This window comes from Crocodylus siamensis, chromosome 4, assembly GCF_052110815.1.
Source record: "Crocodylus siamensis isolate JL-2025a chromosome 4, ASM5211081v1, whole genome shotgun sequence".
Taxonomy (NCBI): domain Eukaryota; kingdom Metazoa; phylum Chordata; order Crocodylia; family Crocodylidae; genus Crocodylus; species Crocodylus siamensis.
The window spans coordinates 87,142,495-87,155,267 of NC_143398.1; the positions used below are offsets into that span (position 1 = coordinate 87,142,495).

A 12,773-nucleotide genomic window follows, 5' to 3' on the forward strand; every position below is an offset into this window, starting at 1 on the left:
TCTCTCCCAGCTAGACAGAACACGCAATGTTCACAGTGCTTTTAAAAAGGTACTCAGAAATCCTGTAATAGTTTAAAGGAGCATTAGATAAACAAGCACCAAGAAAAGACCAATTACAGGTTCTTCCACAATTCTAAGTTTAACATCTACAACAAAAAATAATATTAGTATTTCCTGTGAAATACATACACACATTTAAAAAACAACCCAAAGTCAATGGATCATACAGTGAGAATTTTAAGAGAACATCTCAGCAGCATCAGGTAAGTGATAAAGCAAAAGCATTGTGCTCTAAAGTTGAACTTATTCAGTTAATTCAATGTAATTTGCCACACAGTGGTTTTACACTTTCAACTTGAAGAATATCTGAATATTTAGAAAACAAATTGTTGGCATTCTTTACTAGAATCAAAGGTTTGGAACAGATTTCAGTGGCCATCTAGCGTGTGTCCCCCCGCCCCCCTCCCACCATGCAGGATTTGGTATTCCTAAACCATTCCAGACAGGTGCCCATCCAGCCTCTCTGAAAACCTCCAAAAGAGGAAACTCCACAGTCTCCCTATGCAGCTTATTCCATTGTTTTATCACTCCCAGTATTAGGAGATCTGATCTAAAACTATTTTACTTCAATTTAAACCCACTGTCAGGTGTTCTCTCATTTGCGGCAAAGAAAAAGATATTTCTTAACCTTTACGGCAGCGTTTTAAAAATTTGAGAACTGCTGTCATGACATTCTTCTCCGAACTAAATGCGTCTAGTTCCTTTCGTTTTCTTTATGTAATTTACATTCCAACTCCTCTATCACCATTACTATCCATCTTCGGCCACTCCGTTTTCTCCACATCTTTCTTAAGATACGGTACTCAAAATTGAGCATAGGACTCTAGCTGATGTCTGACCTAGCATTAATTAGCATCCTGTCTGTTACTGCCACTTGATAAACTTTATATGCGTGATCCTCATTTTAGCCTCATCCAAAAATACTCATACATCATAAAAATCTTATCGAATACATGTCTATATTAAAATAAAACTTTTAAAGTTTTATACCATGTGAAACTCATGATCATGTTGATTTTCTTCTCATTTCAATTTGGGATGCTATAACAAACTGCACTCATGATGGAGGGTCAAGAAATAAGGCTAGTATCTTTGAAAGGAAATAGACCCTGGCAGCAATGAAGAGGATGTGAATAAAAACTGTATCAAGTAACAATTCTTTTTGGGCATGAAGGGACAAATCCACATCATTACAGCATACTGCAAAACAGTAGTCAAGTCTGTGATGACAGTAATTTTGAAGAGCTAGGTACAACTGCATTACTATTTTGTAAATGGGGGACTTGTAGCACACTAGAAATGTTCGTAAGATTACAATTCAAGGAGCATGCTGGTGTTATTACTGACACAACCACAATGGCTCAGTCACAGGTATGCTCTGGAAAGCTGGAAAACTTTTTGGTCCCGTTTTGTAATTTAAAGACCTCGTATTGATGCATTCTTCAAAGTCCATCCTTCTATCGATACTTCATTTAATTTCATGACCTTCATGACCAGTTAACAAGGTCAGACTACAGAAATAAGTCTACTCCAAAGAACATAAAATTGAACAACTCAATGCTTCCAGAAAATAAAATATTTAAATTTAATGAGAAGGGTTTAGTTTTTTTTAATTTCTCCAATTCCATTGGTGGCACTGGAGTCTTGATAGCTAGTCTGTCCAGGAAATAACATACAAGCTCCAAGGGTTTCTTTGCATTAGACTATGGACTGAAGGTATCACTAAAAAAAACCCTAACATCTCATCTAATTCTCTTATAAGAGGAAGAACAAAACCCAGAGGTATCAGTGATCAGGAAGTGATATGCCAAAAATATGGAAATTCAGTATATTTAACTTTATACTGAGATGACACAGTGCAATACGGAATTTGTCACGTGAATGTGCTCTATAATTCTCTGAAGTTGGCTGTTCACGTGTTCCAACTCTTCACAGCTGGAAAATTATCAAGGCCTGAATCTTGCGTCGATCCCTTTATGGGTTGACCATTATGCCATCAAGCAAAACCAAGCTAGCAGAAGTTTCAGCCAGTTTTTTTCTGAACACACAGAAAAAAAGAGTGCTCTGTGGCTGTCCCATCAATCCAAGAAGGATTACCAGTTAAACAAACAAATTTTAATCACGTAACTATCTCTCTGCCTGTCTGACACTTAATGGAATGTCAACAAAAAAACTAAAAACAGCTTTACTTGTATAAATGTACTATTTATGTGAGCTACAAGAGACTGAGATGGGCTCCTAAACATCATGACTGTTACAAAACAGAAATATTCCAGAACACAAATGCAAAAAACCTGTTTTATAGTTGGTAGGGTTAGAAGGGACCTGAGCAGATCATCAAGTCCGACCCCCTCCCATGGGCAGGAAAGAATGCTGGGGTCAAATGACCCCAGCAAGGTGTCTATCTAGCCTCCTTTTGAAGACCCCCAGGGTAGGAGTGAGCACTGACTGTGAAGTAGAGCCTCTTGATATTTAGCCTGAATCTACTCTCCATCAACTTATGGCCATTATTCCTTGTTACTCCCAGTAGCGCTCGGGGGAATAGGGACTCTCTCTCCCATTGCCTGCTGGTCTCCCTTGTTCAGTTTATACACGGCCACCAGGTCCCCTCTCAGCCTTCTCTTGTGGAGGCTGAACAGGTTCAGGTCTCATAGCCTCTCCTTGTAGGGTCTGCAGTTGCTACAAGATGAATACAATTTCTTGTAAATTCCCGTAAATTCTGATTTGGGGCGTGGTGTACTACCTTTCTGTTGCATCTTTGTACAGTACAACAATTCTCAACCAGGGAGCCAGGGCATGCAGGGATGCCACGATATCTGTTTAAAGGACGTGGTGTGCAGTAACTGCATTGTTAGATGTGCAAACACTTAGACTTGATTCATAAGATAAACCCAGAGATTTCAAATAGGAATCCATAGCATCAAAATCATTCCGACCTGTTGTGGTCTTCTAGTTCTTTGCAACAGAAAAGTGTCTGTTATTTTTCCATAGTCAAAAAACGACAGCAAAGCAAGGCCTTGCATTTTCACAGGCATGCCTTGCGTCTAAAAATGTTGAGAATCATTGGTAACTGCCCATAACTGAAACTCTTTAGCACTACTACCCTAAGCACCCTTTAATATAATATTAGGTAGATAGATAGAATGATGGAGAAAAACTGGTATTGAATATGATCCTAAACCTTAAGAGAGCACAGAAAGCCCACCATATAATATTCCTCCAAAGGTCTGAAGAGGGTTAATAAGGAACTATCATTACATATCCCTGGACAAACACAACCTACTAATTAAGAAGGCATTTACCCCGTTTCCTTCATATTTCCTGACAATTACTCATAAATGAAATAAATACAGCAATCTCTGGCACAAAAGATGGCTGTGACTTAGAGCTCTAGAACTAGGGGGAAAAAAAATCTTTCAAAACTTGACATTGCATTAGCTTCCAAAAAAAAAATATATATATATTACACAAGTTTTAAAACATTATAGTTTTCCTACTTAAAACTTTTTCTCCTCCAAGTTCTCTTGTGGAATTTGCAGTGAATCTGTGACCTCAAACCACAGCAAAAAACCGATACTGTAAAAACTCGGGACTAAGACTTCACAGCAGAATAGAAAGAAAAATCAGCAGATGGAGAAAGTATATTAAAACCACTAACCTTTTTCAACAATGACCTACCTGCACACTACATGTTCTGTACATCATAAAAATGTCTCAGTATAAATACCTTTAAAATGTTTGGCATAACAGTTGCTATTGACAATCAGCCAAGTAAAACTAATTACTGATTTTCCTAAATCTTTTTTCCAAACAAACAAACAAACAAAAAAGCAGTGGTCAAAAAATTCTGAGAGGGGCAAGAATTTTGGGGGCAATATCTTTTGTTGGACCAGCAGCATAGTTGAGATAAAAATGAGACAAGCTTTCAAATGCAAAGCATTCTTCTTCAGGTCTTTAACACAACTAAAACATTATTTATTTATGTTTAATTCACAGAAGCTTTGGTAAGCAAAGAGAAATTATCCTTCCAGTTCCCTGCCAAAAACTTTTCCTTTCCAGTTTTCATTCCTGAAGAAGAAAAGTCATGCTGAGAACTTGGTTAGCAGCATACTCCCATATGAAGTGGGAAGCAGGCATTTCAGAATTAGAAGAAGCTTCCTGTTTTCAACTTTGGGGGCTCAGGAATACATTGAAGGGGCCTCCACACAGGGCAACTAATGCACTGCAATTAGTATTAAACTTCAAAGTATCTGCAATGGTTCTAATTTAATATCAGAAAGAGAAGTTGATTGGCTGACACTAGAGGCATCCACACAAACACTTTACAGTCGTGTTGACTGGTTAGCTCTACAGTGAAGCTTCTGTGGCGCTATTAGGCCACAGTAAACTAATTAGCTCTGCCATACCCAACACAAGTACTATCCTACACAGGAGTTATTTAGTGCACTGGAACACAGATGTAGACAGTGACTGGGGCTGGCTCAGGCACGAGAGTGCCCTGCACTATCGAACCCTCATGCCCCTCCACAGCACACTAAACCCCTGAGCTTCCTGTCAGCCGGGGCTGTGCCACCCCAGCTCAATGTGCTGTGGTCCCAGGCACATGTGTAAATGCTGTGTCCGGCATGAACTGAACCCACATGTAGATGCACCCTCTGAAAATTAAAGGTGGCAGACACAAATGTTGGTACATGTACAAGTCTATGGGACTAATAGACTTTAAGGCTGTTGGCAAATGAGAATCTGAAATGCTCACCAGTTTTTAAATGCATGTAAAATTGTTTTCTCCCAGTAAATATGAAGCAACAGAAAGCATGTATGTCAGGTTAAAACACATGTAACATTCAGCAACGTATGAAGCAGTTCAAAGTGTTGCAGTAGGCACTACTTCAGCATCAAAATGGTTTCTTTTAAATGACAACTTTTATTTGTATAAAACTAAGCAAATTTTGTCTTCAAATTCAGTATTTCCAAACAATACAAAACAGAATAAAATAAATTAGTTGCAACATACCAAAGTAAAATGAGGTTTCCAAAATTCCAAAAGATATTTCCATATTAATATATCTGTCTATAAAAAGATAGAACATTAAATACCTCTTTTTCTCTATCACAAGTACATAAAAAATGATCTAATACCTGAAATACATATCAACATAACGAGACATTTAAAAAAAAAATGATAGCATCACCACCTGGATTCAAAAGTAACATTTAAGTTAATAAAATAATCACTGAAGTGTTCAAACATTAACTAATCTATTGTAAGCATACTCTTGTTAATTATTAATATACCCATTTTACAGATGGTGAAAGAGACAGAGCTCACATCCAGATAAGCGCGGATGTTTTGTTCACTGCGGACAACTAACACTGGGACACATTGGGCTGCTGTTATCTGTCCCTGGGGAACACCCCTGCCATGCACTCTCTGGCACGTGGCAGGTTACCCCAGGTGGGGTAGGGGAGGCTGGGGCCAACAACTGTGCTGGCCCCAGCCACCTTACCTGGGATCCTGGGGAAGCTGCAGCTGGATCGCCCCTTTAGGTTGGAGCCTACCTGGCAGCTGGAGCACAGCCCCAGTCAGCCAGGCTATGGCTTTGGGCAGCATGCACTCCCTCCACATGCACCGCCCGCTTTTTTTCCTGTGTGGGTTTTTTTGTCCCCTGAACCTCCAGGGGTCAACCCCCCCCAAACACTGCAAGGTAGCAGTGCAGGAAATGTCTGAATGCACGGTGAGTGGTACTGCAGACAGATCTGCGGCGCCACATACTACAAGGCCACACTCAACAGGCCAGAGGTTACATTACATACCAAAGATGGTATAACAAGTAGTAAGACCAAATTCAGAATTTCAAAAACTCCTAACTCTCAATCTAACACTATTATATATGTATGTGACCACATGGTAGTCTTTAATCAGAAAAATATAAAGCTTATTTCTTGTGCTCTGATCAGTTCTATATTTATTTGGCTTAGGCTAAATATTTTTAAATGAGGCGTTAAACAGACATTAAGTACATTCTCTACCCTTCCCTGGCAGAAATTAAGCAACTGATCTCTTTAAGAAGCGTAACTGAAACAGATTGGTATTGTATATAAAAACAACCTGAGATTTATTGAAATTTACAAAATAGCTCCGAACAACTAATTGACAGTAGCAATGAACTGAAAGTACATCTTTCCATAAAAAGTACTTAGCCAGAAAAACTGACCAGTTTATACATTAATTTTCGAAGTATTGTTTTGTTACTGATAATTAGGGACAAGCTTTAATAACTTGTTTTGACATAAGTTTTTTTTGGTTTTGGGGGGTTTTTTTGGTTGAGGGACACATGACAGCAGCAATTTTAACAAGTCCTTCTCCACAACTGTACTGGACAACCGTCACATCCTCCCTCCATTTTTGATCCACACCCTTATATCAGGACAATGTTATCAAGCCACCCTATCAATTTTTAAGTGTCACATGAGCAATACAATATAATGAATTATTTAAAGACAAATATGCAACATATCCATAGCAATGTCTTTGTTTCTCTCAGTCCTCAACAGGTAATCAGGAAGAAACACACCTACTAGGAAAAATAAAGGATGAAAACAGCTGCAGTACCTCCAGCACGTCTGCCTCATCTGAACTAAATGCAGGAGTGTGGGTCAAGAAAACAACTTTACAACCTATTTTTGAAAATATGTAAGGATGCAATAAGTTAAAAGGATCCACTCTGAGAAAATCGTGCACGTTACGTATGGAGTACTACATTCTCTCCCCCGCACCATTTATTTGCTGCCATGTTTATTGTACCTGGGCCGCAACAGCAACTTGAGGTACGAATTCAGCTTGCTGCTCAGGTGCCTTCACCTATCTAAAAATACCCACAATATGGAATGAACAGAGACTAGTAATACCAACAAACTTTTTTTTTTTTTAAATAACAACCCCCACCTCAGGGCTTAGTTTAATTATTCCTCACTACCAGCGCCTGTTCAGGAAGCCTCTTCTGTACGAGCTTATACCAAGAGGTTGCGCAGCATCAAAAGAAAATGATTTTCTCCTGAACACTGCCATAGCAGGGGATAGCGCTCAGCTTTACACCTATGGTATTTATACACACCCACCACTACCCCCATGCCCACCCCTCTGCACCTCCACCTTGGCAGGGGGCAGCTCCTTCCAAGCCCTACGAATTCAGGAGCAAGCCCCAGGCAGCTGCGTGTTTTTCCAGAGTTGTGGTGAGCTGGGGGCGCCAGGCAGCCCCGCCTGAGACTTACCTGGGCCCCGCAGCGACGCTTCTGCACGTGGCGAGGGAGAGGAAGCGCCCTGACAACTCACTCCCCACCTGCTCCCAGCTCAGGACGAAGAACGCCAACGCGCATGCGCGGCTCCGAATGCACTGGAGCCGGGTCACGTGCTCCCATGCAGGGCTTGCAATGCTGAGGTTCTCGCGCATGCGCGTTGTTGCGCGCAGCCAGGCACGGGGCGAGCGGCGCCACCGTTGTCCGGAGCGAGCCGAGCGCCGCCGCCGCAGCAGCGCTCTCCGGCCGGCAGCTTGTGCAGTACCTGTGTCCGGGGGGTCCCGCGGCAGCCGCAGTCTCGGTACTCCGCCGGCCGTTCTCCCTTGCGCCGCTGTAGCTCTTGCTCCCGCTGCCGGAGGTTCAAAACCAGCGCCCGCTCCCGGCACCAGAGGCCAGCGCCGCCCTCGGCTGCCCGCGCCGGGCCGTTATGCAAATGAGCCCCGCGTCTCCTCCCCCTCCCGTCTGGCCCCGCCCATGGGGAGCCCGGCCGGGGGGCTGCCTCGCTGCCGGCCAATCCGCGCGCCCGCCATCTTGGCGGCATGCAAATCCTCCGCGCTGTTATTTAAATGAGCACCTGGCTCCGCCCCTTGGCTGGGGGGGGGGGTAACGGGCAGGGGATTTAAGGTGGAGCTGGGGGGAAGGGACAAGGTGGAGCTGGAGCCAGGCCTGTGACAGGTGGTAGTTGGCAGCATGAGCATAAGCAGCTTTTTGTCCTTCTCTCTGAAGGCACTGTGCCCGCCTCAGAGATGGGCACCTGGGTGCCTGAGCCTCATGAGGCAGGAAGCCAGCTCTCTGCCCCCATTCCCACAGGGACTTAGATTCCTATGGGATTCAGTCTGATTGCCCAGCCTGGCACCTGGGCCTGGGGGAGTTCCCATCAGTTCACAATGAGGTTAAACACTTTACTTAAACAAGCTCTCCGCCTCCCCCCCAAGTCCCTTAACTGCTGAAGCTGGGGTTCTAGGAAAATGATACCTTCAGAGTTAGCAACACAGGCTGATCTCTGGCCTGGCCCCTCAACCCAGCTTCTCCCACCTTTCGGCCTTGGGAAAACTGCAGGGAATGCAACTGTCATGAGCTGTGCCAGGAAGCACCATGTGATTGGAGGACTTCACAATAGCTGTAATCACATGCTGCATCATGCAGCTGTGAGCAACAGCCGGAGCTCCCAGCTCTTCTAGTAGAGATCCAAGATCTTGCAATTCAAATGGAGTCCCTTTATTGTTGCCCACAGCACTGTGCAAGAAACAAGCCTTGACCTCCACCCTCCCCTTCCAGTGCTGCTATGAAAAAACCTCTGACCTAACACAGTTTTGCCTGGCAGAGGAGGAGGGGGAGGTCAGGACATCATCTCTGCCTCAACTTCAAGTGGAACTTCATGCATTGCAGTGAAGCTGCAGGCAAAAAAACATTTGGGTGTTAGCAGTCCTCCGGTGCACTTCCTTCAACCTCGAAAAAGTCGGACAAGATCTCTTACAGGAGACTGGGGGGATGGACAGGAAATCAGAGCATTCCAGCCAAAAGCACTGAATAGGGAAGAATTGATGAGGATTCAAGAAAGCGGATAAGGCTTTACAGTGGGGATGCTCACATCCTGACTAACCTAATTTAGGGTCTGTGGATGGGGTGCCAGCCACTCAGACTAACTTGGCAATGAAGATACAACCTTCCCCATTCCTGACTTACATGACTAGAAGAATGGGGCCAAGCCATCTTACCCATATATATACAAAAGCAGAGCTTATTCTGATTTAATTCTTCAATACTGCTCAGCATTATCAGTGTAGTGTAAACTGGATTGTGTTTTGCAGTTACAACAGCATTCTGGGTTTTTTTTTTCCTTCTTAGTGGGCGCATCTACATGTTCATTAATGAGCAGTAGTTACTGCACATTAAATTTAGCTCTTGCTTAATGAAGTACTAAGTTATAAGTGTAGTAACTATAACTACTGTGATAGCACCAGCATGCGGATTTTTAGTGACCTTACTGTGCAGTAGCATATTGGCACGGTTTTTGCCCAGCCAACTACTGCACATTAAGCATCTTGTGTAAGCATGCCCAGTAAGTAACTCATACTTTTCTTATCAAGTATGTAAGATAGAGAAGCAATGAGAAATGATGTCTTGCTATATTGCAGATAAAAGAAAGTAGATTCTCTTTCCAGTTTAAGAGTGTAAACAAGCTATTTAAATGAGCAAGTTATGCTAAATATACAGCAATAGCACAATGTCCTCCAGTCATATGTAGAGTGAATTGACCAAAATACTCTGCTCCTTGCAAGTCTTGCAGTATCTATCAGGCTGTGTAATAATCACATGCCTTAAAAAGTAGCTTTTGGGGGAGTGGGGAGGGAGTGGAGGAAGGCCTGAAAGAAAGAGGAGTAGGGTGGTGGGGATATAGTTTTAATTGTATCTTCTGTGCCTCAAGGTATGGCACAAGAGAAGCAGGGTATGGCTGTTAGCTACTGATTTGGGGCACTTTATGAGAAAGCTATATAAGGAGTGGCCATTTAAAGTAAACACTCTTGCAGTTCTTTCATAGATTTACCATTTGAATGCTGAGTCAGGAATTAAAGACAGCCTGTGGCTAAGAGATGTGTCTGTTGTAAAAGCTGAGCCCCCTTCAGACTTCTGCATCATTTTGGATACAGGTGAGTTATATTACAGTTGTGCTGGCAGGGTGGCCCTTCTTAGAATAATGCTTAGTTCACTATGGTAAGTTTTATGGACCTAGAACTTATAAGGTCTGCAATTAACTTTTAGTTAGCTGCTTTAAGTGGGTTTTTGTCCCAATTAAAGAGAGAGAACAAGAAGCAGCTCCATGCAGTGGAGGAGCAGGCATAAAGGTTCATAAATTCTTACCTGGTTTGATAAGGTCCTTTGGGTAAATGTGGTCTCTATCTTACTAGAGCAACTAAATAGTTGGTAAAAATTGTTCTTCACAAGCTTTTTGGGTACACATACCCCCTATGGCCTTCCAAAGTACCCCAACACCTAGGATGGGGTATGTGTACCCCCCAGTTGACAACTCCTGCCTTAAAACAACAGAGCTACAACCAACTCCCCCCGCCCCATACGTGGTATGAAACACTCAAAGAAATCTAGAGACTAGCTCTTTTATAGTCTGACCCCAATATCTATATAATTTTGGAAATGGGCTACTTATTTGTTTAATCAACAGAAGAGTCCTTGGGTTAAAAGCTGACTCGGCCTGGAATGTTGCTAGCTGCAAATATCCCCAGACTTTTTGTTTGCTAACAAAGGTCTGAGGTGTTTGGAAGAAAAAGGGAGGCTGCCTGATATTTTTCTCTAGCTGTGAAGAGTTCAAGTGATCTATACTACATCAGTAGCATAACTAGATGTGGGCAAGCTGGCACCAGCCCTGGGCACCAACTGAGGAGGGGCTCCAGAATCACCCTTCACTCCCACAGTCTGTGCCCTAGCAGCAAAAGCAGTGTCATGGCATTGCTCATGCAGCAGCAGCTACTGGTATGCAGACACTGCTGCTGCTTCAACAGCAACACCTAGGGTGGGCAGACCACGTTATAGCCCTCGCAAGCAGCCAACAGCAGCTGTTGCTGGGGTCTTTTTGATTCCCTACCATAGATAAGATTCCTGCACCCCATCCCCCACTTTCAGAATCCCTGCCTCTAGCAATCAATGGCACTCCCCCACACCTCCACCCTTTATCTCCCACAGGGTTTGCCCAGGGTTCAAGCCTTGCTCCTTATGTCTCTGTACTACATACTTTGTTCACACTACAAGGAGTGAGATGTGCAGGTAGATCAGAAGGAATGGGTGTACTAAAGTAGAGAAGTGTAAATATTATGTTTAAACCTTGTATTTAAATATATCAGCAACTAGGTGGAGAAGTTTATGTAACACTCAGCAGTTTAACTATCTACTAGCTTTTGTTTACAGATCATTCACAAGTATCCCAAGTATATTTAATGCATACAAAAACAGGGTAAATAAGAAATAAATGCCATACTAAGAAATAGTATGATACACTTTCTTGCTTACTGATAAGCAAATAACTATATTCATATTTTACAATGAATACAATAGCCCCGAGTTTTAATTCTGTGCAACAACTTTCTGAAAAGGCCACACTAACCTGTACTTGAGTGTATGATTTATTTAAGGCTCAGGAAAAAGTAGAATGTAATAGCATTCTTAATTTTTTTTGTACATGCCAAAAAGCAAGCTGTATTCTTACCAGATAGAATTCCTTATCAACTCTGATGCCAGATTTTATTGGTAATGGTGACCAAACACCAGAAATAAGTAAAAAATTCCCCTCGAAAGTACTTGAGGAACTGTTTTTAGAAGGGGGGAGTGCTTACTTTCAATTTCACTTTGCTTACCTGGCATTAAAATAATTAGAGCTATCATCTGAACTATCATTAAAATATGCACCAGTATGTTAAACTGTCATTGCTGCAAAATAAGTTTTATAGAAAACCCAGGAAATCCATCAGCCATGTTACTGGAAATTAATATTTTTGTAGGTAATTTCACAGGCAATATTTTTGTCCTGCTTCAATGGGACTGACAAGCATCATTTACTTACTTGTATCATGGAAATTTACTGATTTATTACTTTCAGGATATGACTGTTAATACAGCCACATCATTTAAATGACCTTCATGATACAGCAAATGTAAGTAGCAAAATGGTTAACACTTAAATTTGAAGACTGATGACTGCATCCAAATTGCACCTCAGTAAGATGAGTGATGGAAAGTTCACATTTCTATTGCTCTTCAACTGGCTGCAAACTCAAAAGAACAATTGTGTACCAGTTTATGTTGCTCAAGCTTTTTACAATTAGATAGTTTAGATATTAAGCAATGGTTTGAACATTATCAGAATTAAAGGTTTTTATTCACAAACTGTTCTTTTATAACAGCTTCACTGAATAAAGCAGGCATTGCATCAAATCTACATTTACAAGATATCAACCACCATGTAATTTACAGACTAGTTGTCCATCTGGTCCATTCTCCCATCTGAGACACTTCAGTTTACTCCAAAACAATAGCAATAAACATGGCAAAAAAAAGGAACAGGTTGGGAGGGACTTTAAAAAAAACACCTATGCCTCACCAAAATTTGATTAATGATAAATTGTGGTATTATTGGGAGCAGAACATTCTTTTTGACTACCTTAGGCAAGTAGTGTAGATTCTAAGACATGACTGTAACTATTAATTTCTTCTTTTTTTTTTTTTTTTTAACTTTTGAAGAGGATAATTGCACATGCTGCCAAACAGAACCTTTTAAGTACCCCCTAACTTCTGAAACTTTTAATAAGTACCCCAACACACCATTTTCCAGGGAATTTTATACTTACAGACCAAAGTGTGCTATATGTTGGAAGAAGGGCTGTGTATAAGGCCATGACAGGTCTGAT

General features: G+C 41.8%; 1 protein-coding gene and 1 long non-coding RNA gene across 7 annotated transcripts in view; one reads left to right on the forward strand and one right to left on the reverse strand.

Moving 5' to 3' along the window:
• ATF7IP (activating transcription factor 7 interacting protein) overlaps nt 1–7,789 on the reverse strand; it is a 139,438-nt gene extending 131,649 nt beyond the window's left edge. For 3 of the 6 annotated variants that reach the window (XM_090042750.1, XM_090042749.1, XM_090042751.1), the window contains exon 1: nt 7,622–7,789. Coding sequence is in view for 3 of the 6 variants with exons in the window: in XM_090042752.1 (XP_089898878.1) it covers nt 7,333–7,511 (179 nt within the window). In the remaining 3 variants the exon portion in view is untranslated. Of the gene's footprint in view, nt 1–7,332; nt 7,575–7,621 lie in introns of those variants that run through there. The other 3 variants (XM_090042747.1, XM_090042746.1, XM_090042752.1) reach the window with 2 other exon arrangements.
• LOC149865967 (uncharacterized) lies at nt 7,523–12,024 on the forward strand. The gene is made up of 3 exons (XR_016441821.1): nt 7,523–7,657; nt 9,888–10,007; nt 11,966–12,024. It is a non-coding gene; the product is annotated as an uncharacterized LOC149865967 (long non-coding RNA).
• The last annotated feature ends 749 nt before the right edge of the window (nt 12,025–12,773 follow it).